The sequence below is a fragment of the Vicugna pacos genome, chromosome 24 (genome assembly GCF_048564905.1).
Source record: "Vicugna pacos chromosome 24, VicPac4, whole genome shotgun sequence".
NCBI classification, from domain to species: domain Eukaryota; kingdom Metazoa; phylum Chordata; class Mammalia; order Artiodactyla; family Camelidae; genus Vicugna; species Vicugna pacos.
Window position 1 is genome coordinate 25,418,096 of NC_133010.1, and position 27,163 is coordinate 25,445,258.

Consider the following 27,163-nt stretch of genomic DNA (forward strand, 5'->3'; position numbering starts at 1 on the left):
CCTCCCCACAGAGGTTTTGTTCCCTTTGTGCTTTGCTCCTGAGTTCATTTATTTCTCCACAGGCCTTCATCCTCCCATTTCCCAAGGTTTCTCATCAGAAAAGACATATTCTTTAGGGCTGTTGTCAGGACCGGCTGGGGAGCAGGAGGGGGGACGTTGCCTTGTATTTTGACATTTGAGGGAGGAGAGCACATTTAAAATTACAAATTAAAGAGAAAAAGCTTTCTCCCTGGGAAGGCAGAGCACAGGGTAGATCTTGTTGGTTTGGGGGGCTGTGTGTGTGTGTGTGTGTGTGTGTATGTATGACTGGGACTTTATGCTGTATGCCAGAAATTGACACATTGTCTGACTATATTTCAATTAAATATTAATATTTAATTAATTAATAACGCACACAATTCTCTCTTCCTGCTGCATTTGTTGTATGCACAAAGTTTCTCCAATGGAGGAGGAGAATTCTTGCAGTTTCCTCAGCCTCTAACAATTCAGAGCCTCTGCCACACCCATGCAAATTTTAATGATGAGGTAGAAGGGAACAACTAATAAGATGTCGCTATTGCTGCTGTCACAATGATGGCAGACAGCCTCCCTCATCAAAAACGTTTGCCAGTGGAAGTGATTAAGCTAAATTTAATTCACCCCAAAATTCCAGAATATGAACGTCGCATGGTCCCTTTTCAGAGAAACCAATAATTATTCTTAAAGACCTTCAAAGTCTGCCCGTTTCTGAAGCCGACTCCATTCCGTGGAGCTCTTTTCATTTGCCTGCAGTCTTATATCTGCCACTTCTGTACTGGGTGACTTAAGGGTGTTTTGTTATCTGAACACAAACAGAATTTCTGTTTTCATTTGAATTCTGCTTTCTTTTATTTATTTGCTCAGTTGGAATGTTTCTGGTAGGGAAGAAAATTGAGGCAAGGAAGTACCTATGAGAGAGACCCGATAACTCTTTGAAAAATGCATTTCCTCACAGTCAAAACATTGAAGTAGAAGATGAAAATTAAACATTCACCCATATAGGGACATTAAAAAAAAACAGACTTAACAGTCTAGAATTGAATATCAGTGTTTTGAATTCTTTAAACATCAGCTAGTGAGTTACTTTACTTCATAGCTAGTAGGTGATAAATTCAGGCAATTAAAAGGCCTCTCTCCTTCTCGGCTGCCATTCCTTAAGGCACAGGTGGGAATCTGCCCCGGGATTCTGAATTGCTAGACCAGGCTAGCCTAAGTGTTCACACTTTCTGTACGTTCACCATAGGATGAGGATGCAGCACTGCCAGAGAAGTACTTATGCTGCTGAAGTGTCACCTTCTATACTTAGAAGCCACACAGGAAGTCCTCATGACCACACACACACACACGTAAAGAATCTCCTGCCCAGCGCTCAACTGAAGGGCCAAGATTGATTTGAAGATTTTGTAAAACTTCAGTACTAAAGTTCTTCTCTTGTAAAGAAAGGAAACTTAAACCTCACCACTTAGGTGAAACAGGAGAGGACCAGCAGGGCTGAGCTGTGGACAGGCAGGCTGAAATACGAAGAGCTAAAGGCTGAAGAACTGCAGGGAATTTAGAGAAGCCAGGCATAGCCTCAGGAGGTGTGAGGCCGCAGAGTCAGGATAATCACGGACAGTTCTGGAGCTTGTGCTCAGGGCAAGCGTTGTCCTGGGCGCCCTTGTTTGCATTAATCATTCATCGTGAAGCTGCATAGAAATACCAGTTGAGTGATCCTGGAGGAAGGGAAAAGGGACTTCTCAGGGGACCATACCCCAGGGAACAGGTGCTCGGGAAAGAGAGACTTTTCCTCTAAAAAATAGTCTGTTAGAGAAAGACAAATACTGTACAATATCACTTATAGGTGGAATCAAAAAAATACAACAAACTAGTGAGTATCACAAAAAAGAAGCAGACTCGGTACAGAGAACAATCTGGTGGTGACCTGTGGGGAAGGGCAGGAGGGGGAGGAGAGGAGTGGGGGATTAAGAGATACAAACTCTTAGGTATAAAATAAGCTACAAGGACATAGGGTACAACACGGGGAATGTAGCCAGTATTTTATAATAACCATAAATGGAGCGTAACCTTTAAAAATTGTGAATCACTATATTGCACACCTGTAACTTACGTAACATTGTACAGCAACTGTACTTCAATTTAAAAAACTGTGTTGACAAGCTCCTCAGTTGGTCTCTGGATTGTTCAGAGGAAGAGCACCTTTTCCCGTGACCATGGCGACAGTCCAGACGGAACTGCTTCCTGAGAGCACAACAGGGAACGGAGGGAGACAGTGCAGGGAGAGCAGGTGACACCAGCAGCGCCACACACGTGTTCTTGGAAACCTTCCGACTAATTCCATAAAAACAGACACCCAAAATGGTGGGTCTGGTAAGAAAAATGGGACTGACTATTGCAGTCTATGCAGCTTTGCAGCCAGAGAACCAGCAGAAACAGGGACAGCCCAAATAAAAATTCTGGCATCATTAGCTGCTGCCTGGCTTAGAATCCCAGTGAGCCCATCGGCCCTCATCCCGAGGGCTCCCGCGTCCTCCTTCTCACTGGAGAAGGGCTGGGAGTCATTCCTTTCTGATGGAGACCTCTCTCTGCCAACTGAAGTGTATGGTCCAGGCTTGGCCGCCTTCATCAGTCGGTGTCCCTTCCTTTCTGGACTCAGGAGGGGAGCGGAGCCTTCCCAGCTGCTGCTTCTGTTCTCACGGTTTCCCAGGCAGTTTAGCAGCATGGGAAGAGGAGCAGCTCTTGAAACCACTAAACTCTTTCATGCCAATTTTTATGCTAAGTGAAGGCACTTCTGCAGGGTTTTAGCTTTGTGTCAAGGCCATCCCATAACCCTTTATTTGAGAGAAAGTATGCCCTTGATCACTCTAAACCTTTAATGTTCTGCAAAAAATTGCCCATGAACGGAAGGTACTCAAGGGTTATATAAATGCCATGCCCTTATTTGCTAATCCTATTAGCTAATCTGCAGTGCAGCAACGTGCCTTGTAACAAAACAGACTGTTTTCTGGCTTTAAAAGAGGGGAAGAAGGAGAAACTATAAAAATGAAGATCATTTGAGTTTTTGCAATTTAGGATGCCTGAATTTCACCTTGGCCTCGAGATAAAAATTTCTACCTATTTCAGACAGCTTAAAAAGCTGACAGAGCATGTTGTGCTGGAGTGGAGTGTAATGGAGTACACAGTGGAGGACAGGCTGTGCAGCTAGGAAGATAGTGTGTTCAGGAACCCCAGTGATTTCCTGAACAACGATGGTGGCAGTTACCCAGTGTATACCAACATATGACAAGAGATCCTTCATCCAAGCATCCAATCTAGACGTCACAGGATGCGGGAAATGTACATCAGCCATCCTTTGATATCGCCATGTTTACCGCCTACAGTCGCCCCAGTGTAATCAACGGAAACACTGCAAGAAGTAATACTCTTGACAGTGCAGCCATACTCAAGGTTTTGGTGGCTCAGAGTTGGCCTCAAGGCCATGCGATGCCTCAGCCCCGGAAGGAGGAATATTCTGCATTGTATCTATGTTGCAGATACCAGAGCCTCAGGTGACTGAATACAGAATAAATCCCCTTATGTTTTCCTAAGAGCAACAAAGTGCAGTTTTAAACTCATGTTACAAACACCAACAGCCCTCTTTAAATTTGTGATGGGGTTGGTCAACCCTGTGTGTTTTGAAATTTTTTACATTTTGTATAAGAATGTAGCTAACCCACATCACTCCAGTGATAGTCTCCTGCCACATCCCTTTTCCTGCCCCCCAATTCTTCCCTAAATCTCATTTGCAGCTCTTCTTTATTACCGAAATATATGTTCCACCGATCACCCTTCCCTTGTGGCTTGGCTTTCATATTTCCAGGTACATAACATTCATCTCTTGAAAAATTGCTCTATTTTCAAATAGCTCCTGTAATTTTCCCTCACTGGCGCGAAGGGGTTTGTTTTCTCCACATGTGCTCAAATGGCACATGAAGAAACACGGAGTTACTGGAGTGTAACACGATGAGTAATGGGCTGGAAACTCAGAGCCTCAAAGTTCTGATTTCGCCTCTATCTCATCCTAAACCTGGAAAAGGTGCTCTCTAATCTCTTTGTGACTCAGTCCCTATTCGTTAAATCACATTAACACTAGCTCACCTCATAAAGGGCCTATGAGATAACAATTTTACAATACCGACCCCTGACCCACAGTCTATTCATTCATAAAGGATGTATCTATATTCTTTTTTAAATTATTTAGTCCTCATAATAACTCTCTGGGAGAGGTAGTTTTCTCATTTTTCTGTCTAGGAAATCATAGTTCATTGGCAAGAGAAAAACTCCCCGCTCTTTCCGATATTCTGTATGTGTGTTTATAGACAAGTGTGGGTGTACGCTAAAATATATACACACAGACATGCATACACACACCTCCTTGAAAATTATGATTCACAATATGGAAAGTTTTAAAAGGAATTCTCAGCTGAGGGTAATAGTCTCTCTGCTCAGTAGAAATCGTGAGTCCAACAACCCTGCATGGTATTTTTTTTCATCTTTATTCTCCAAGTTTAGTTGTAGTTCCTTCTCAGAATTTCAATACTTTTTTTCTCTCAGATAAAGAGGACTTGTGGTGACCTGTATTCCCTTTTATCTTCCAACATTTTGCTTTTATCTTTCTTTATGTGATATAAACAATTCAGGTAAGTATTTTAGTTGCTGGTTCAGTTGATCTTAGACATGAGGAAGGTCCAAGTGCCACGTGTGATGTTATGGTATCTGGAAAGCTTGACTCCATCAGCACTCGTGGGTGGGTTAATGCCCTTGGTGAAAAGGTGAGAAAAAAAAAAAAAAGAGCCCACAGAGACTGCTGAGAAGGTCTTGTCCTCCACTGGTGCAACCACTGGTCAGTAGACTCAGTCCTACCCCAGTCCCCACCATCGTGGAAACACCCCCAGCAGGAGAATTCAGTGGTTACAGCAGTGGGGGAGGAGGGGGCAGCGGCGCTGACCTGCAAGAAGATCATGTTATATTGATGGCATCGAGCATGATATGTCCAATAAGTTTTCTAAGATTCCACAAACCAGACCTTTCTCTAGATTATACAAGAATCTTGTTACTGAATCCAAACTCGTTCTGCTCGCACCGCACAGCAGGCCAATAAACCAGAGACAAGGTGTTGGGGCAAGGAACAGCGACTTTATTCGGAAAGCCAGCAGATGGAGAAGATGGTAGACTTGTGTCCTAGAGAATCATCTTGCCCGAATTAGAATTTAGTCTTCTTTTACACTGAAAGGGGAGGGAGTAGAGTCTTGGTTCTGATCAGCCTCTAGAGGGGATGTGTTCATTTCTTCCTGCCTGCAACCATTCTCAGGCAGGTCTGGTCAGGATGTTTCCTGTGAGCTAAACAAAGGTATTTTAGCTTAATGCTCGTTTGCCTGGGAGGCAGGGTTCCCAGAGATGGGCCATTATGTATAACTTAAGCTTATAGGCCAAACCCCTTTAGTGATTAACAGGCAAGAGAATACAAAGGCTAAAGTGAAAGAAGCGTATCAAACGTAGAGTCAGGTTTAGAGTCTTAGAGTGGCTGTGATTCCTCGGTGATGGTGCCATTACAGAATAGCATTGTCCAGAGATGCTGGAAAAGTTAAATATCTGTGTAGCCCAAAGTGGTAGCAAGTGGCCCCATGTGGTTACTGAGCACCTGAAATGTGGCTGGTGTGGCTGAGGACCTCAACTTCCGATATTCTGGAATTTTAGTTAATTACAAAAAACTGCATGTGGCTAGTGACCACCAGATCGATCCATGCAGATCTGCAGACTATGCATATTCCCATCATCTGGGAGACTAATTGCAGTGACATCAAAGGACTTTGCCACCCACTGGTCTTGAGCACACTTTGGGGATGAAAAAGGTGTGAAGAGATACAACTTTCAAAGCCACGGTAAGAGTGTGGAATTGCAGTGTCAACCCAAGGAAGTGATGGTGGCTTTTCAGAAATGAGCAGAAGGCAGTGTCTCGGGTTGTGACTGTCCTTTGATTTTCTCCTCACAGGCTCTTTCATGTTGGTGAACACGTCCGGGAGGTCAGAGGGACAGAGAGCCCACCTGCTCTTACCTCAGCTCAAAGAGAATGACACCCACTGCATTGATTTTCACTACTTTGTATCCAGCAAGAGTAATTCTGCTCCCGGGTTCCTCAATGTCTATGTGAAGGTCAACAGCGGGCCTCTGGGGAGCCCGATCTGGAACGTATCTGGAGACCCGAACCGCACCTGGAACAGGGCTGAACTGGCCATTAGTACTTTCTGGCCCAACTTCTATCAGGTAAGCCCTTTATTTTCAGTTCTGACGCATCCTCTAACTTGTGAAACCATCCATTGTTTTTATATTGATATAAGCAGAGAATGTGCAAGAAGTGTTGGTATTTTTAGATCAATGGAAGGAAAGCTTAGGCTATGTGATCGGGAGTGTATGAAGGTTTTACAAAGCACCATTCACACTTGCTTCTGTGGATATTGACTTCAGAAAATAAAAGCAGCAGTCTGCAGCAGGGCAGGAAGTGCTAGCTGCAAGGACATTCTACTTTCTCTGTTAGTAGCCGTGTCTGGCCCAGGGAGACAGAGCCCCTGATGGCAGAAGCAGCAGCCCTTCTTCCAGAGCTGCATCTCAAGAGTCGTGGGTCATTAAGACGGGAGCCCGCGTGGGGGGCCGCTGGTGAGATGCAGGGCCCTGTTCCCACCCCGTAAGCAATGGGAAGAAAATGCCGTATAGACCGAGTTCTTGTCATGGGAGGGGATGCTCCTGGAAATGTTCTGCTGGGACTCACATTTCTCAGCTGGAGTGGGCATTTAAAGTGACAGGAGGGTGGAGGCCAGGAGCAGTTAGGAAGTGGTGCAAAGCAGTCGCGACGAGTGTCTGCTTGTATCACGAAAGCATCCTCACTCGCAGACCACCTGGGGAACTTCGTGACGATGGCGTTCGTTGCTCTTTCTCCTTTATCCACGGCCTCTTTAAAAATAACTTCCTGTTAGGAGCACTTAATTAATTTCAGGCTGGGAGAACTGCTTATTTTGCTTTTGTTTTTCTTAATTCCTTTGGCTCACCCAGAAGCCAATGGGAACGTGTATCCAAGACCCCCTCTCATGGTTAATTGAGATGCTTGGGGAGACACAGTAGGGGAGACTGGGTCTTCTCAAGGGCTGCTGTTGTCTGAGTGGTGTGAGCGGCCCCCAGGAACCCACTCCACAGGCTCGGTTTATGTTAGGGAAGATGCATGAGTCCCACCAGCTGTTCTGTCCCTGGACTTCATAATGGCGCTAAGCGGGCTGCAGATTTCTTGCCGAATTTATCTTTGTTCCCTTGTACCTGCAACAGTTTCTGGTATTTAAACATTTCTTCAGTGGAAATGAAGGGGTAGTGAAAGCTCTGTTAGTACACATGTAAATTGTTAAAATCCTTTTAGAGTGCACTTTGGCAATATATTTTAAAGGTGTTAAAAAATTTAGAGAGGTCTAATTTTAGCAAGCTGCTGTTAGAAATTCATCCTAAGGAAATAATGAAGAGTCGTTGCAAATAATTAGCGGCAAAGATATTCATGGCCATGTATTTATAATAATGAAAAGTCAGAAACAGCATTGCATTTCTAAACAATAGCGGATTAGTTAATGTATGCTACCTCAGTACAAAAATTCATTTTGCTACCATTAAGAATAACATTATGGAAGATCATTTTAATGATGTATCCAAGCTTAGGATATTAAGTGGAAAAAAACTGGTATAAAATAGTAAAGCAATATGTTAAATTCTATTGTTTAAATTACATATATGTGTGTGTGTGTGTGTGTGTGTATATATATATATATATATATATATATATATATGTAAATATATAAAACTAAACTACATGGTGAGATAAATATATTAAAAAGTGGTATCTCCCCAGCTAGTGACTTGAATTTTTCTTTCTGTCATCTGTCATAGTCTAGTATTTCCCCAAGGTACGTATACTGTTTCTATTTATAAAACAAAAAAGAATAAAAGATATTTTTTTCTTCCAGAGGGAAAAGGCCCTATTTAATAAATATCCTTCTTTTTTATAAATGTATTGATAACCAGTCAGTGGTATAATTCAAAACTACGGCCTTTGGGACAAAGTTTCTTCTTTTGTAGGAGTAAATGGAAACAGGGAGGTGGGTTTGGCTAAGCCAGGCTTCCAAAGGCTTTGTATGGTGGGCTCAGCTAAGAGGCTGAAATGTTTCTTAGAAAGTTCTTTTGGAGGAGACCTTCCCACAGGAGAGAAAGCCTGGCCAGTTCCCCTCTGGAACCTGCACCAGACACCCTCATGCCATGGGAGGGGCTGCACTTGGGGATGTTCTGCTGGGACCCGCATTTCCCAACTGGAGTGGGCATTTAAAGTGACGGAGGGGCGGGGGCCAGGAGCAGTTAGGAAGTGGTGCAAAGCAGTCCCGGCAAGTGCCTGCCTGCATCACGGCCACTCCTGGATGAGATCAGAAGGTGTATACCAAGGGAGCTCTCCTGGGACCCTCCACAGCCGCCAGAGCCTGGTGCATTGGCTTCACTTTGATCCTGGCTATGACCCAAATCTTACATTTTTATTTTGCTTTTGTCTTTGTCAGCTCAAGCTGCTGTGACGAAACAGCAAAACAAAGCAAACAAACAAAAAACAGACTGGGTGGCTCACACAACAGACATTTTTTCTTAGCCCTGGAGGCTGGGAAGTCCCAGACCAAGGTGTCTGCAGAGTAACTGTTGAGGACTGAGTTTCCAGCTTGTAGAGGCCACCTGGTCTTTGTGTCCACATGGCCTCTCCACGTGTGTACATGGTCTCCCTTCTTCTTCTTACAGGGGTGCTAACCCTGTTATGGGGATCTACCTTCGTGACCTCATCTAACCCTCATTACCTCTCTGATGCTCCGTCTCCAAGTTCTGTCACCTTGGGGGTTAGAGTTTCAACATAGAAATGTGAAGGAGATAACATCCAGTCCAGATTAGCCTTTAACACACCTGGATGTGACAGTCAGAATTAAAGGAACGATTTAATTTATCAACAATCTTAGGAGATCAGCCTTCAAAAAGGACTTATCGAACTTATCAGACTACAGCGGGCCCTTGAATAACGTGGGGCTTAGGGATGCTGACCGCCCACACAGGTGAATGTCCCCCCTGTAACTTTTGACTCCCCCCAAAACTTTGCCACTGTTGACTGGGAGCCTCACTGATCACGTAAACAAAATACGATTCGCACGTATTTTGCATGTTATGTGTGCTATGTCCTGTGTTCTTTCAATGAAGTAAGCTAGACAGAAGAAAATGTCCCTAAGGAAGTCATCAGGAAGAGAAAGTACGCCTACAGCACCACGTTGTATTTATCACTATCTTGCGTTTACATCATCTGGTTACCAGTGCATTGTCTGTCAGTCCCTGCGTATTGTTTTATACGATACAAAACACTGTAGATGCTGTATGGATTACTACCCCTTGACAACAATAATGGAAAGATAATGTGAAAAATAAATTCATATGTATTTACAGGTGTAACAGCTCATGCACTGATGATGAGGAAGCAGCAGTCTGATTGCTCTAGGGTCGCCTAGTGTAATGGGTGCTTCACCATAGCCAAGCCTCTGCATTCATGAATGGATTGTTACAAAATGTTTATGGCATACAGTATTCTGTCCTATTCATAAGACAGTATTGGAAACATTGATATATTTAAAAACAATACACCTGTTGATGATAGCCTGCTGTTCAGCTTCTCCAGTTATTAGAGAGAGAGGCACGCTGTACAGTAATGAAATTCTTTGATGGCAAAGTTATAAAACAGTAAGGAAACAAACACATTGTTAATTTGATATTTACTATCACTCACCATATGCCTGTCAGGATAGGCTAGTATCTACATATATTTTATGCATTCATGACATACCTCAATTTTTCTAAATTATTTTCTATATTTCTCGGCTATGTGGTTCATCTGCAAGTTTTTTCGAGTTGTTGCAATCCTCCACAAATTTTACAATGTGTTTATTGAAAAAAATCCGCATATAAGTAGACACACAGGGTACAAACCTTTATTGTTCATGGGTCAACTGTATATTGAGAGTAAAGGGGTCCTGCCTATCAGACCATTGTTAGTTTCCATGAGTTCTTGAGCTCTTTTGAATAAAATATTCTGCCTTCCCAGTTGTGAGCCTCTGACCCTAAACCCCCAGTTGCCCCACTTCCTACTGTGACCTCACCCTGTTCCTGAGCAGTGGGTGATTTACCGCATTCAGTTGGAACTTAATTCTTATTACAGCTTTTTGGTTCGCTGGGTGATTCACTCAGTGGCTTCATACTTGGGATTTAAAGGTGGATTTGTAGAGGTTCTTTAATCCAGTGTTGCCAAGTCCTTAAGAATCTGGTGATCAACGTTTGTTAAGCATTTGGATCCACTGAAAATACATTTGTTCATTTAATTCCTAAGCAGTCTACGCAGGCCTCAGCCTTCAAAGTTTTAGAGGCATAGTTAAGGTGGTGCTTCTCTCTCATAGTCATTACCCTAATAGTAACGTAAGCTGTTGGGTAAATGACGCTCTACAGAGGATGCAGGAGGGATGTCAGCGGGAAGGTTCCCACGTGTTGAGCGATGGACCTTAAAATCATCATGTAGAATGTGAATGATGTTCCCAGTTAGGAGGAGAAGGCTGAATTGTTTTAACAGAGGTGAAGGGGAAGGGGAACACTTACCAAATTCTCTTTCCACTCCTGGTCTGAGATGTCAGCCTAACTGGAGATGATCAGAATTTAAAAAAAAGGCCAGAAAACTCAGCCATCTGTGTTCGGGCAGCACCGCCCTGAGCAGGGCCTCCCTGCTGCCCCCGTGGGGCACGCCCACCCTCACTGAGGAAGCGACTGTCGGATCCTGAGGTTCTTGAAAACCTGAGTCATGCACACGCCATCAGCTTGCTAGTCAGTTTCCCAGGTAGATTTCTGCTCGAGGAGTTTTGCACTAGCCTGCGGACCTGCTTCTGCTTTCTGTGACTGTGATGCTTCTAATTGCAGAATGTAAAAAAATGTTTTCCTGGCATCACATATGTGTGCATGTATGTGACATTTTCTTTTATGAATGTAGTCAGGAAAAGTCAGTACCCAAATGATGCCTTCCTAGGATTCAGATAGGCTGTTTCTGGGACCAAAAGCTGAGGATGAAATAATAGGATGTGGACACCGAAAGGAAGTGATACCTCTGAGACCCTCTCTCAGCACACAGGGACTCGGCTTCCTCCCACGTCCCGTCGGTGCACAGGCCACAGGGTACATTGCAGAGACCTGGAGAGGTGCTGTGAGTGCATGTCTGCTTGGAATACTAGTGTGTCAGAGTACTTCCTCTTCCTATAGTACTTCGTTCCTGTAAGACGCTTCTCACACTTTTTAAAACAGGTTGGGAGGGAGGGTATAGCTCAGCAGTAGAGTGCACTTAGCATGTGCGAGGCTCTGGTCCCATCCCCAGTACCTCCACTGAAATAAAAATTAAATAAGTAAATAAACTTAATTACCTCCTCCCCCTGCCAGAAGAAAATCTTAAAGAAAATGAATTTTTAAAAAATAAATGAAGTAGGTTTGATATAATGAATGAGGGTGGATGCATGGTCTTTTAAAGGAATTTCACACTGCGTACAATTGGCAGCATTACAGTGCAGTAAAGGAGCGTGTGCTTTGGGTCAGAAAGGACTGGACTTGAACATGAGCTCTGTTTTCTTGGGCACCTTAAACTTACTGACCCTCCCTAATTGTGGGATGAAATGTAAAGATAGTGCAGGGCGTGACGATGATGGAAAATCACATTTGGGACATTCCAGTCTCTCAGGAAATGGTGGTAGTTGATTGAGATTCAGATCTGTGGGGGGAAAAAAGGGAATTGGCTGATAGTTGAGTGCTTTCTCCTGCTAAGTCACCCCTCAGATGTGTCTGGCGGCATCGCCAAAGTTGTGCGGTGAAGAAGGGTACCGGGAACAAATCCTTCAGTGGAATGCTGAATGACACGGGATGAACCAAGTCCCTTTTCGCCAGAACCTTCTAACACATTAGCACTGGAGCTGCTGCCCTGCTGCCCTGGGCTCTGCCCGCCCCGTGGGAGCAGGTGCTCTGGTCGCACGAGCAGGAGCTGCCCCTTCCCCTCCCGCACTGGGAGCCTGCAATTAACACACACACACACTACTGTGTATACAATAGATAAAGGAGCAAGGACCTGCTGTACAGCACGAGGAACTGTATTCGATTTCTTATAATGAGCCTAATGGAAAAGAAACGGGAAAAAATTATACATATGTACATATATGTATAAATGAATTGCTTTGCTATATACCTGAAACTAACACTGTAAATCGACTGTGCTTCAATAAAAAATAAGAATAAAAAAAAAAGGAAGAATAGTTATTCCCAGGGCCAATTTATGACTGTTGTGGGCCCCAGGCACTTTCATCCATTAAATACATTTAAAATTACAAAAAAAAAAAAAAGAATGTCCATTTCTCACTGCATTTTGGCTGCAGAATACTGAGCCGTTTCTCATCTGAGTCGGAATCTGAATCTTGAAGCTGTTGGCTTTGGGGAGGTTTTCAGTACAACTGAACACAGCTGCCCCGTGTGCTTTGTTGGTAAACATAGCAGGTTCTCCTGGCATCTCTTGTTTTCATAACCTTTCTCCTTACAGTATTTTTATTAGCATTTGTGGAGTTTCAAAACATTTCTTTTTGTTTGTTTGTTTTTATTACTTTTACTTTTTTGTTGAAGTTGATTTCATTTGTAGTCGATTTACAATGCTGTGTTAATTTCTGGTGTACAGCACAGTGATTCAGTTATATATATATATATATGTGTGTGTGTATATATATATATATATATATATATATATATATATATACTCCTTTTCATATTCTTTTTCATTATAGTCCATTACAAAGTATTGAACAGAGTTCCCTGTGCTGCACAGCAGGACCTTGTTGTTCATCTGTTTTATATGTAGTGGTTAGTGTCTGCAAATCCCTAACTCCCAGTTTATCCCTGCCCACCCGTTTCTCCCCCTGGTGACCATACCTTTGTTTTCTGTCTCTGTGAGTCTGTCTCTTCAAAATGTGTCTTAGCAGAGTAAAGGGTTCTTGCCACAGTAGTCATTTTACGGGGCTTTTCCTATTTATGGAAGAATAATATTCTGCAGGTACACATCACAATGGTAACCTGCTCAGAAAACAGCTAATTACAGGTTAATTACTGTTCATTAACACACAGATTGTCAAGTATGTGGTGATTAAGACGTATTTCATTCCTTAATTAGTGTTTGTCCTGACTGCTGCCACCTAGACCCCAGCCCCCTGCTGGGGGGGGTTGTGAGCCGTGCCTGCTCCCCACTCTCACCAGGGCCCCTGGGCTGCAGCATCTGCTTCCTTGATTTAGACACTGACTTTTGCCATCTAAGAATAGTGTCTTCCTCTCACGAGCACCCTTTTGCTATATTGTGCTGATTAAAAAAAAGAAGGTTTTACTTTGATTTGTTTCTTCCTCCTCCTCTCTCCTTTCCCCCCCTCCCACCCTCACCAGCTTCCAGAGACCTCCTGTGGGTCCCTCTGGGTTCCTAACCCCGCGTGCACCCTGAGACGCCCCTGGATGCTCACATTCACTGCCTTTCTCCCTGCTTTTGGATTCAGTGATTCTGAGTCCCGTCAGAAGCCAGGAGGGCAGTGATCTTTCATACAAATGAAAGTGATCTTTAATACAAAATTTTTGCTTTGAAAAGATGCACAAATGGCCTTGAAATAACTCCCCCAGGCCCCTCCATAAAGGGGCTGTGCCGGGCGGTAGGCAGTGACCAGAGGGATGTCAGGGTTAAGCCACGGGAGACGACAGCCTTCTGGTTGCTCGAGAGCCTCCTGTTGAAATGAATGCCTTCGATGCACTGACCGGCCCTGGGCGGAGGGGAGCAGTCGTCCCAGCACTCAGTTCTCTGCACACCGGGGACACCAAGTGGCCAGCGCTTTGGGGGAGGCTAAGCCAAGGTGACCCTTTACCGGTTGGACGTCTTCCGTGGTGACTGAGGGCGTGAGGCTGTGGGAGAGACTCGACCTTTCTCGGCGCTCACATTGTGTTCCCACCTTTACTCCTACACGGCGGCCTCGGTTGCTCAGCATTAGGGGCCCCCAGCCCACTTACTTTACTAGGAAGTCACAGAAGCCACACTCAGTGTGGCTGCAGTGCCACCTGCATTTGCTGCTCAAGGACGGTGTTGCAGATCCCCATGGGGGAGTGTTTTCCAAATTGCCTTTCAAGGAATGTTCGAAGGCACTAGTGGATCAAAAGGGAAGAAGCTCTGGCTTAAGCCAAGTTGAACTCATTTTGTGCTGCAAGCCTTTCAGAGCCGGGGAATGTTTCCACATCTCCGGGGGGACATGGGGCAGGGGCAGGGGCCTGGCTGGAGCGTGGACATCACTTCGGGCTTTAGCACAACATCTCCTAAGTCTAGTGTTCCCTGGAGCACACTTGGGAAATCCTGATATGTACCAATGGAAAAAACAGAGCGTTCCCTGACTCCATCAACCCTTTAGCTACGGCTGTTATTCCAAATACGAGAGAATCGAATTGCTTCGTACCAAGTGCAAGACAATCGAATTGCTTTGTACCTCCAGAAGGGTGTGGGGAATTAGATGTGGCAGTGAAATACAACCCCGCCTCGAGCAGGAAAGCTATTCTAAGCTGTTGCCTCTGTCCTCTGCATTGTGTGCTTGAAACAGATGCGTGGTGTGTTGTAAGGGATCAGTGGGGACACACTGGGCTGTCACGTTAGTGCACTCAGAGCTACATGTAAGAAGCAGAGGGATTCACGCGACAGTTTTGTACCTTCAAGGATAATATTTTCTTTGTAATACCTTATTTATTTGCAAAGCCTTACCCTGTCCTGAACTTTCATTGTCATTATGTACCTGATGTTTGATGACTGAGGACAGGTACTTCTCGGGGCTAACACCTGACACTTCTGTATGGTCTGTGGCTTCCTGCTTATCTGCGCTTTTCCTTATAGCTTTCCTATTTTTTCCCATTTGCCTTCATTTTCCTACCTATTCCATTTTGTGGAATGGGCGTTTGAGCCGAGATTATGTCCCAACACGGTATGTTGGGTGTGAGAGCACAAGTGACTTGTCTTTTTGCTCATTAGTCGCTATCGAGAGGATCTCAAATTAGATTTAATGTTCAGTAAACCATCTGGACTTGAGAGAAAAAAAGACGAAGTCATTTCAGAACAGCCTAAATGAATAAGCATGACAAAGCCCCAAGAATTATCTCTATTGTGCATCTTCCTGTCCTTTGAATGCCTTCAACTTAGAGAAAGGTGGTTTTTCCTTTCCTTCGATGACATGTCCGTGCAAACAAATGTTTCAGAGCTCTGTTCCTGATTTCTTTAAGGTCATTTGCATTGTGGTTTTGCTCTGACTCTTCACTGCAGAAACTTTTCTTTTCCTGTATATGTTTTTGTTTTTTTATTTCACTTATTTCGGAAAAAGAAACCAGCAGTTTTTTTACTGAGTATTTAGCTTTTTATTTAAACCAAAACCAGGCAGGGCTACTAGGCTGTGTGGGAGGGCAGAGAGGCACCACACAGTCCCCTCCGCCCTGGCACTGGCAGATGACCTTCCAGCGCACCTGCCATGGTGAGCATCGGTGATGGTCGGCACACACCTTTGCTTGCCTCACGCACAGCAAGGGGACGGGCAGCCTACAGATCTGACTTTGCTCTTCATGGAGGCAGGGAGCACCAGGTGTGCTGCGGTGTTAGCATGTTAGCATGTTTGGCAGACTCTGAAGGGAGCCTGACGTCGGACTCCTCTCAGGCTGACATCCAGGATGGCTTTTCACAAGCAGAGGAGACAGCGCTAGTCGGTGGTATAACCAGTGGTTTCCTACCTGAGAGCAAATGGCTTTTCCCCAAGGCTCCAAAGACCCTCAGGCTGCAGCATCTTACCTCCTGAGATGTTGTTTGTTGAGTGATTGAATGAACATTGATTCTCTCTGGTGTGCATGTCTTTACATCCCATGACTGCATATAATAGCCGGGAACCACCAGCAAAAACGAGGTCGAGTCTTCCCAGTGGCCAAGAGTTTGGACAGAAATGGGTCTCGGTGTGAATCCAAACACACTAATGCCGTTGCTTCTCACTCGTGGCCATTATGTTTGGACCATCACAGTGAGCGCTGGGTCAGTAAATGCTGGACCGCTGCTTCTGTGGGAAATAGAGCATCAGTCCCGCGATGAGAGCCTCCGGTCACAACATTTTCATCCACCGATCGGTGCACAACCTGGGTTTATGTGTATTTCTGTGAGGACACGTATTTAATGGATATACTGATCGTTAACAGTGAACTCGGCCAACAGCACTAGGCTCAGGCCTGAATGAAGCTTATCTAACACACGTTTTCTCTGCAAGACACATCACAGTCTCCTTGTGCTTGGGAACGCCGGACATCACTGCAGCACCACGCTGGGGGCCTCACGCAGCAACGTCGCCAGTAAAAGGCACAAAAATGCAAAGAATGTGGCACATGTGGACTGGGATAAGGACGCTTGTTTGCGTCAGGAGAGGGGAATCTGGAAACCAGAGCCTCTCCATTCCCGACCTCTGTTGGGACCTGGACACCAGTCTCTGCCCCTCTATCCGTGTCCACGGTGACCAAGCGCGTTGTGCAAGTATTGATTTGGGGGTTTTAGATAAATTATCAAGTAAGCAACTTCACAAACTCAGGCCAGCAAATAATGAGGATTCATTATATTTTCTATTAATTAAGCCAAATAAAAAAAAACCCCACAAAACACGGAAAACGTAAGATGATGTAAGATTAACTACTGTGCGATGACAAAATTATACTTCTCCTGTATCCCCAACTCTCATTCTTCTTTTGATTTTGTCCTACCCATGAAAACTATAAAACAGAAAAAGAGGTTGGGGCAGATTGGGACCGTTTGCTATAGTTTGCCCACTCTTGTCTTAAAATTTATATTCTTAAAAGTATGTCGTGTCAGAGGGAATCATGTGCTGTTTGTCCTGTGACTGGCTTACGAGGCTCAGGGTCATGTCCTCCTCCAGGTTTATCCATATCATAATGTAGTGTTGAAAATTTTTGCCTTTTTAAAGGCTGAATAGTATTCCATTGTATGTGTAGACCACATTTTGCTTATCCACTCATCTGTCAGTGGACAGGTGGTTTCCATCCATATTTCAGCTGATGTGATGACTTCTGCTGTGAGCTGCACGGTTTTATGGCATGCTAGGTTTGTGCCTCCACCACCCCCGTGACCACCTCAGCGCTTCTGGCACCACGAGCACTGTGCCTGCTGCCCCTTGGTAACCACACCCACCTCCCCGTGTAACCACACCCACCTCCCCCGTTCCTTCTCCCTCCAGCCCCGAGCCCTGACAACCGCCTGTCTGTCCTCCATTTTTAAAATTCTGACATCACACCATGTTACGGAAATGGAGTCGGATAGGATGGACTCTTGTGACTGGCTTCTTCACTCAGCGTGATTCTCCAGAGATCCATCCAAGTTGTCGGGTCTGTCGGTGGTCGGTTGCTTTTTCTTCCTGAGTGGTAGCCCACGCTATGGGTGTAACCACTGTCTGATTGTTCGCCATCGGAATGGCATCTGGACTGTATCCGTTTTCTGGCCGTCGTGAGTAAAGCTTCTGTAGACGTGTGTGCGGGTTGTGATAGGAATGAAGATGCTCACTCCTCCAACAGTGTAATCGCTGGGTTGTGTTTGAAGACTGATCGTCTGCATGGTGTGTGAGCCATGGTCTCCTTGGTACGGTTTCCTGCTGTGTGAAAATGGAGGTTAGAGTCGTGTCATGTGGATCTTTTATCATCAGTAATAGTCTGACATCGGACACCTTGAGACAATTTTGTTAAGAAAATTGGTAACTTTGTCACTGGTTCTTTTTTCTCCTTTGCCTCAGTTTCTCTGAAGTGGCTCCAACCATCTCAAAAATAATCATTTCTTCCAAGAACCTCAGAGCTTGTTGCCTTTCTTCTGTTGTCTTACTTCTCCCATGATCAAACAGTTGAAAACCCCTCATGATTTCATAGCAGAGATTTTTGTATCATTCTCCCCCAAATTCACGCTCTGCCATCTGAATTTCAGCCAGCACAGCCTCTTCTCTCTGTGACTGATAGGATGTGTTTCCTGGAACTGTTGCCCTACGAGTAGAGCCTCGTAGCCTGATCACAGCTGACCTTTATAGCTGTAAGTCCCAGTCCCCCTCCTCATGGCCGTGGTCCATCCCAGGGCCTTGGCACATGCCCTGGAAGGCGTCTTACCCTGTTCACGCTGTTAGCTCATGCAACTATCAGCTCGAATGCCACCTCCTCATGGGAGGTCCTCTGGTACATGTTCTTCTGTATCCTGTCCTCTTCTTTCATAACACTTTAAAAATTGCAGTTGTGTATTTTAGTTGTTTAAAACCTAGAGCCCCACATGGTCCATTCTGGTTATGGAGTCCTCTCAAAGTTGACCGGAAAATATCTTTTCCTTTTTTTCCTTTGCTTTGCTTTCCTTTTTCCTTTTCATCTTATCAACAGAAGATAGCAGTTCTTGATCAGGAACTCATCTGGTGAGTTCTTGAGGTAGGGCGCCTCTGGCCCACCCGTTCACCTCCCTGAAAACGGGGTTCAGATCTCAGTTATTTCTGTAGTTTTAGGCCCTTGGAGCATTGACTGGCAGATAATAGCTGTTTCATTTTGCGGGAAACACGAGTAGATGAATGATTGAAGCTACATGTCTTCTACATTGGATATGTTGGTAAAAGTCAGACGAAATGAGTGAATAATGAAAATCTTTCTTAATTTTCCAGGTGGTTTTTGAAGTCATAACTTCTGGACATCCAGGCTACCTCGCTATTGATGAAGTCAAGGTGTTGGGACATCCATGTAGTAAGTCGCCTCAGCTTTTCAACATCCGGGTCCATCTTTGGGGACATATTTAGGTTACAGATTAAAAGAAGGCACTACAACCTGGAGAAGTCGTCCTGCCCAGAGAGTCCCTGATGGGTCTCTCGGTGCTGCTTTGCTAGCCCAGAAGTTCAAAAACATGTATTTCTTGTGTGATGTCATTGTACGTCCCTAAGTGTCTTCAAAATGAAAATCAGGAACGGGGGCTGAAGGAACACGTTGGTACGCTCAAATAGCCAAGCCCAGAACAGAGCTTCAGGAGCTGAGTGACCATAACTCAGCAAATGTGTGTCTGCGTGTGTGCGTGGGTGTGTGTGTTCATGTGTGTTTGCGCAAGAGTGTGTGCGTGCTTGGGTGTGGTATTTCCCGTAAAAAGTAAAGAACGTCATGTTTGCCTTTTGTACATTCTAATGAGTGGTGTATACTGTGCAAATGACTCTGTATGCTTTTTTTCACCCGCTTAATATTTTATTTTGGGTTCGATCCCTTATATTGTACCATATGAATATACTACGTTCTATTTTTCCATGCATCTATGAACTTTCAGTCCCCACCCCCAGTTTTTGTATGACCATCACGGCTCCCGTGAGCATCCCAGCGTGCGCCTCTGAGAACCTGCGCGGGGCTTATCACTAGAAGCGGCATTGCTGGGATACGGGATAGAAACTTTTTTAATTTTACTAGATGCTGCCAAATTGCTATGAAAAGTATCTGAGCAGTTGATATTCCCACCAGCATGGAAGTTTTATTTGCTCTATATCCTTGCCCAAAATTGATATTGTCAAACTTTAAATCTTTGAGCATCTTAGGGATGGCAGCCCGCCTTATTTTAAGGTTCCCCGGCAATAAAGAGAAATTGGCCCATTCAGATGATTCTGGATCTCTGCTGAAGGTCCCTCCCCAGATTCATAAGAGAATGGTTGTGTCTACAGTGATATTAGAAATACAGACTCAGGCAGGAGTTCTGCTTTTGCTGCACGGGTTGAAGAGATGGTGTGCTCGCTCCCTGTGCGGGTTCCAGAGAAGCCTGGGTGGTTGTTATCCGATGGGGTATCAGGACCCCGTCGTCTGCTCCCATCCAGAGGGGCTTTGCCCTCGGGTCTTTAGCTGGTGCTCCAAGTTCAAGCCCGACAGTCACCCTGTTCATTACCAAGGCAGACGTTACCTTTGTAGTACATTGCATTGGCCTTTTCTTCTGTCTGGCAGCAAGACCTTTGAGTTGAAGAGGAATCTGTCCCCCCTTTTCTTCCCGAAAAGACGAGTAAACAAGCACTGCTGTATCTAATGGGAACATCAGGGCAAATTTAGGAAGCAGAATATAATTACCTGAGTTGGAACTTGGCCAATCCTCAGAGTAATAGCCCCGGGCTTGGAAAAATGCCATGGGAACTTCTAATGTGTGTGATTGTCCAAGCCTCTGATTGGCCTCTTCCCAGGCGATAAAAAGACGATAATACTGTAGGCATACTATGTGCTGATTGCTCCGTTTCTCAGAGCAAAACTGGCCATGAGGCAGGTGTCACTGATGCTCTGGGTGCAGGTGCAGTGGCCGCTGGCCAACAAAATAGCTCCTGAAATGTAGTCACTCCCATCCCACAGGATTTGAGTCACTGCCTTCAGGAAGATAGAAAGACTTAATGTTTTTTCTTCTATCAGAGCCTTCCTGAAATGTGTCTCCTGCAGTTTTGTTCATTTCTCCCAAGCCCAGCTGCCTGCAGCCATAGAAATGGTGTTTATGGTGTGTCCTTTGGAGAATACTGGTGCTAATACCTAATTGGCTTTGCAAAGTGCTGTTGGGAGATACAGAATCACAGAACAGGCTCTGTCCTGAGGTGATGGATGGTACCATGGCGTGTTGCACTGTGAGCTTTAAATGGTTTTGATGATAGCCTTTCTGTAGTTATTTTTTTCCTGAATCTCGGAGTTTATGGGGAAAACATGCAAATAAAGATTTTAAAGAAGGAAATCATTTGGTCTTAAAATGGAAAGCTTTCTAATTTGTATTCTAAGGAATTTCCTATCAAGACTTCTAAATAATAATCAATTATTTTGAAAGGCTGCTGCTCATTAAATTTACACTGTAAAGGAGCATAAATATTGCATATCTGAAAATGTGCTTTCCAAAAAGATGCAAAACTGCTCAACTGTATTTACTTTGCTCTAAAGGCTCCTGTTTGGATTCATATAGGTTTATGAGCAGGCATTATGACTTTTTTTTTGAAAGTAGCTTTTCTGTTAAGATTATACAGTTGCTCATAAAATTGATTTTCGTGTAGGGCTGGTGAGATGCAGGATCAGCCTGAAATGTAGAGATGGCTGTGCAGACCCAGCAGCTCTCTGGCTTCGGACTACTTCTAATGAACAGAGATGATTTTTGTTATTTGGTATACAGGCAAAAATATATTTTGAGTTTGGTTCAATAATCCTAGTAGGAGAAACTGAAGAAGCATTTTTTCCACTTCGTAATGTTGTCTCCTGTTTTCAAGTCGGTTGTAACTTACGCATATGTGGGTATTACTGTGATGACTCTGTGGTGTTATTACTTTGTGATGTATTTTGTTATCTTACAAGCCTTGCAGCATTTTAACATCACATATCATGCAATTCATCCACTCCAGGGGTAGGATTCAGTGGTTTTTAGTATATGCAAGAGTTGTATGACCATCACCATGGTCAGTTTCAGAACATTTCCATCACACCAGAATGAAACCCTGTCCCTGTTTTAACAGTCATTCTCAATTTCCCCCCGCCCCACCAGAAGCCTGGGCGACCACTAACGTGCGTTCTATCCCCGTGGATTTGCTTTCTCTCCGTACTCTGATTCAGTGCGACCGTGGTCCTGTGTGTCTTCCTGCTTCCACTCAGCATGACATTTCGTGGTCTATCCAGGTTGTAGAGTGTATCAGTACTTCATTCTTTCCTAAGTCTAGTAATATTCCATTGTGTAACAGACCACACTTTCCCTTTATTCATCAGCTGGCAGACAATCAAGTTGTTTCCAGCTCTTGGCTACTGTGAGTAATGCTGCTGTGGACATGTACGTACAGGCTTCTGCATGGACATTTGCTTTCAGTTCTCTTGGTTGTAGACTCAACAGTAGACTTGCTGGATCACATGGTATCTTTATGTGTAGTATTTTGAGGAATTGTGAAATTGTTTTCCAAACTGGCTGCACCATTTTACACTCTGAGCGATGCGATATGAAGGTTCTAATTTCTCCATGTTCTTGCCAATGTTTATCATTATCCGTCTTCTTTAATCACAGCCACCCTCGTGGGTTTGAAGTGGAATCTCTTTGTGGTTTTAGTTCTCTCATGGCTGATGATGTTGAGCAGCTTTTCATATGCTTATTGGCAACTTTTATGTCTTTTTTTAAAAAGTAACTATTCAGATCCTTTCCCCATTTTTAACTGAGCTATTCATCTTTTACCATTGGGCTGTAGGAGTTTTTAAATATATCTGGATACAAGTTCCCTTCAGATACATACTTCTCCCCAGTTGGTGGGTTATGCTTTCATTTTCTTGATGACGTCCTTTGCAGTACAAAGTTTTTCATTTTAGCGAAGTCCAGTGTTCTGCCTTGTCACTTGTGCCACTTGTGTCATTTGCTGTTAATGCTTTGCTCATCCAAGATCAGAAAGGCTTACACTACAGTTTCTTTAAGAGTTTTATAGTTTTAACTCTTACACAGAGGTCTGCGATCTGTTGTGAGTTAATGTGTATATATGATTTAAGGAAGTGGTGTGACTTCAATCTTTTTGCATACGGATACCCAGTTACTCCTGCCCCACATGTTGAAAGGTGTTCTTTCCCCACTGGAGTGTCTTTGCCTCTTTTGTTGGAAGTCAGTTGATGTAAATGTAAAGGCTCATTTCTGGACACCTGGGTCTATCCTGTTGATCTACATGTCTGTCCTCTGCCAGCACCGCACTTTGTTGGCACAAACTTTGAAGTAAGTTTGAAATGCGGATCTGTGAATCCTCCAGCTTTGTGCTCCTTCTTAGTCTTGTCGTGCCTGTTCTGGGTCCCTTGCCTTTCCATATGAATTTTCAGAGAAACATCCCCATTTCAGCCAAAAAGCCAGCTAAGTTTTTGGTAGGAGTTGCTTTGGGGGGGGGTTATTGCCATCTTAACAATATTAGGTGTTCTGGTCTATGAACATGGGCTGTTTTCCCTTTTATGCACGTCTTCTCATATTTCCTTTGATACTGTTTATAGTGTTCAGGGTACAAATTTCATATTGATTTCTGTTAAATTTATTCCTGTGTGTTTTATTTTGATGCTACTATAAGTGGGATTGTTTTCTCAATTTCAGTTTTGGATTTTTCACTGCACACGTATAGCAATACATTTTTTGTATTTGACTTTTGTGTATTGACCTTGCTTCCTGAGACCGTGTTGAACTTATTTATTATAAGCTCTGATTTTTCTGGATCCTTAGGATTTTCCAAACTGTCTCTTGTTTAAGCTGAGTTAGTTTTACGTCCTGCTTTTCAGTCTGGATGCCTTTTGTTCTCTTTCTTGCCTAATGGTCATGGCTAGACCTCCGGGCCACGGCTGAGTGGAAGTAGGGAGAACACACATCCTTGTCGTGCCCCTGTCTTAGGAGGGGAGCTTCTAGCCTTTCACCATTAAGTGTGATGTCAGCTGCGGGCTTGAGTTTTTCTTAGATGCGTATTATCAGGAAGGACATTCCTTTTTATTCCTACTTTATTGGGTGTTTTTTATGAATCAATTATGAAAGGGTGTTGGATTTTAGCAAATGCTTTTTCTTTAGGTAGGAGAGGAGAAAGTTCTCCCCGACCTTCTTAGGGTCCCTGGCTGGGTCTGAAATTTAAACTGGCAAAGACAGACAGCTGGGAGGAAAGCATTCAGGTGTATTTCGTGTGTGTTTTATGTGACACAGGCGCTCTGTAGGAAATGAGGACCCAAAGAAACAGACCTGAGTGTCTTTATTGCCAGTTTTGAGTGTATTTATGTTAGTTTTGATGAAGAGCAGGCATCCGTGGAGAAATACGGTTAAAGACTCAGCAGCAAGTGTGGTGAACACGTCTCAAGACGTGAGTTCCAGTTCTCCTCAGTGTCCGTTTGTCTTTGGAGACAAGGATGCTCGTTCCTCTGGTAAAGAGAGGGCACCTCTCACATGACAGTTTGATGACCTGTTTCAGGGGAGACGGCGGGGGAAGGTCAGAGTGACCGTCTAGCTTCTGCTGTTTTCTCAGACTTCAGCTTAGAAATATCCAGTGTGCCAAGGTGTCATGTTTTGGAGTGGCGTTTCCTGACCCTTATCATCTTGCAGATTATCATGTGGTTTTTGCCTTTTATTCTGTTAGCAGGGTGTGTTCTGCTGATTGATTTTTGGATGTTGAATCAACCTGACACGCCTAGGATAAATCCCACTGGGTTATAGTGATCGTTTTTACATGTTGTCATATAACGTGTTAAATATAATGTTATTTGCATATGTGATGCCTTGAATGCTGAAATCTAAAAATTGCACAGAATCATACCTCGTTATTTTTCTGCCAATTTGGAAACATAATAATATAATGAAAAAGATCGAAAAAACCCTCATAAGCCCATATGCCGTATAATGGATAAAATGAATCCAAAATCCGACAGTACTCTGCGTTACTACTTTGCAATATGAAATAAGTCAGCAGTCTCTTTAAACATTTAAGAAATGCTGAGTTTGTAATATGTTCCTAGTTCAAATTTATTCTTACTTTACAAAACAAAATTAATTTTTCACTCATAGATTTATTTGCATACTCAAACATCACTTGCCTACTTTCAAATTTAGATTTTTATGAAGACGTTAAACAGTGTGATTAAAAGAAGAATAACAGTGGCAAAAAAAAAGCGGAACTGTTTTCTGAATTATGTTCTGTTGAATGAAGACAAACGCACGTGCTTCGGTTGAGAGATACTTAGGATTCAGAACTGGCGTTTTAAACATGGAGGAGCATAACTTGGGTTTTTCTCCAAAGGAATATCATTCTTCTTCAGGATGCGGGCGACTGATCCAAGTTATTTTTATATGGTGCCTGGCTTATTTTTCTCTGATAAGAATGGTGAATCTATTTTTCCACTTGACAGATTATTCCATTAAGGTCCATTCTTACCTTTCAAGCAAAACATAGTAGTTTTGTCTTGAAACATGTTAAAAGCCTCCTGCTCACAAGAGTTACTGGCCTCTGTGGCACTGTAACTTCATTCAAATAGTGGGGGCAACATTAACAATGCTCTCCTACAGGGTGAATGTAGGGGCTGAATGAGTTAATGTACATAATGGATTTATAGCCATGCTTAGCGTATTCTAAGAGCTCAATAAATATTATTATTATTGTTATTGTTATTATGCCTATCAGGCCCACTAGAGTTAATTAGCTGCAGATTGTAACCCTAAGTAGCTAAACAGATTGATTTCTTAGATGGGGTAATTTAACAGTGTCCATTTGAAAAGTAAAAAAAGTATTATTTGCAAAACAGATTCTTTTTCAGCGTTAGAGTAAGCAGTCCCAGGCATTCTTTTTGTATATATATATTTTTATTGAAGTAGAGTTAGTTTACAACATTGTGTCAATTTCTGGTGTACAGCATAATGCTTCACTTGTACATGAACATACATATATTCGTTTGCATCTTTTTCACCATAAGTTACTACAAGATATTGAATATAGTTAGTTCCCTGTGCTGTACAGTATGAACTTGTTGTTTATCTATTTTGTATATAGTAGTTAGTATCTGCAAATCTCGAGCTCCCAGTTTATCCCTCCAGCCCCCTCTTCCCGCCCCCGTCATTCTTTTTAGCAGAAGTTGGCTTCCTTGTTTGTGATGCTGTGCTACCCAAAGACAGAGAAGCGATGATGGTGCAGTTGTGGAGGGCGGGTGGATGGGCGGGCCGCCAGCCTATCTCAACCTTTGCCATTACATTAAAATGTAAATGAAAATACAAGAGGGTTCAGCACAGTCTGCTCTTGTCCATTTCAGGTTTGCACTTTGATCTTGGAAATGACTGTTCTCTGATTTTGTTGTTAGTATTTCGAGGCAGGCTTTGAAGAATCAATAATACGAAACATCTGCAAAAAGACTTGTATCCTGGTCAATGATCATTCCAGGCTTTGGGATCAAAGGCTGATATGAGATCAATTAATAACCCGAAAACCTCTATTCTTTAAAAAAAAAAACTGTTTTTTTCTTTTTCAGTAAGGAGCCACAGAATATGGCAGAAATGAGAAAAATGGGAGAGTTGTACTAAAAACCTTTTGATATTCATGGAAGATGTTTAGTTTTTAGAAGTCCTGCAGATTTTAGAAGAAAGCTGGCATAGCACTTTGAAAGGGTGTCCAGGAGACAAATGGGTCTATAAATTTGCAGAGAAAGAGAGAATTTTTCTTTCCAAGTATTGGATGGATTGAAATTTTCCACTCTAACGGTGCCCTGTGTTGAAGTTAAGGTAGTTTGGCGAGGTTCCGAGCACGCGGCTCAGCTTGGGCTTGAAACTTTTCTGGCTGGAGAGCTCTTTTTCTTGGGATCTCTTCCAGTTTCCAGTGATAGATCAGTTATTTTAAATAATAATGAACCCTTTTGAGGCTAAGTACCAGGCGCACAGAATGACTTAGCATTACCTTCTTTCATCTGTATTCCAAGTCTGTGAAAGAGGTGCTATTTTTTTAATCCCTATTTTACAAATTAAAAACAAAAATTCCCACTAAGGCTTGGGTTTAGGAACTTTCGCTTCTGTTCAGAGGTAGTAAGAGCCTATATTGAAGTATTGATGCTGGAACACCGATGTGCCAAAATCCCACTCTCAAAATAGTATCAGCCTCCCGCTGCTTCCCAACTGAAAACGGCTTCAGGGTTCACAGCACCAGGCAGGGAGAATCCAGGCCTCTTACACCTTACGAAAGATGATATAGGCTATTCACGTTTATGAAAAACTTACAAATGCCATCAATTATGCATAAATTATGCTAATATCCAGCAGTTCAGAAATACGTTATAACATTAGAAAAAAGAAAACTACGTGGGTAGGTTACCCTTGCTCTTCCAAAATAAGTCTCCTGACATGCCTGATAAAGAATGAACCTAAAAATTTCAATAATGAAATTCATTTTCAGTCCGTGGGAAGCTTAACTTTGATGTTCCACACTGAATATGTTTTAGCTTTACCTGC

At 43.4% G+C, this 27,163-nt stretch overlaps 1 protein-coding gene across 6 annotated transcripts in view; it reads left to right on the plus strand.

Moving 5' to 3' along the window:
- The window catches only part of PTPRM (protein tyrosine phosphatase receptor type M), a 643,552-nt gene that overhangs the window by 280,131 nt on the left and 336,258 nt on the right, over positions 1-27,163 (plus strand). For all 6 annotated transcript variants that reach the window (XM_072949242.1, XM_072949243.1, XM_072949238.1 and 3 more), the window contains 2 exons: positions 6,047-6,318; positions 18,888-18,966. In XM_072949242.1, coding sequence (XP_072805343.1) covers positions 6,047-6,318; positions 18,888-18,966 — 351 coding nt within the window. The remainder of the gene's footprint in view (positions 1-6,046; positions 6,319-18,887; positions 18,967-27,163) is intronic.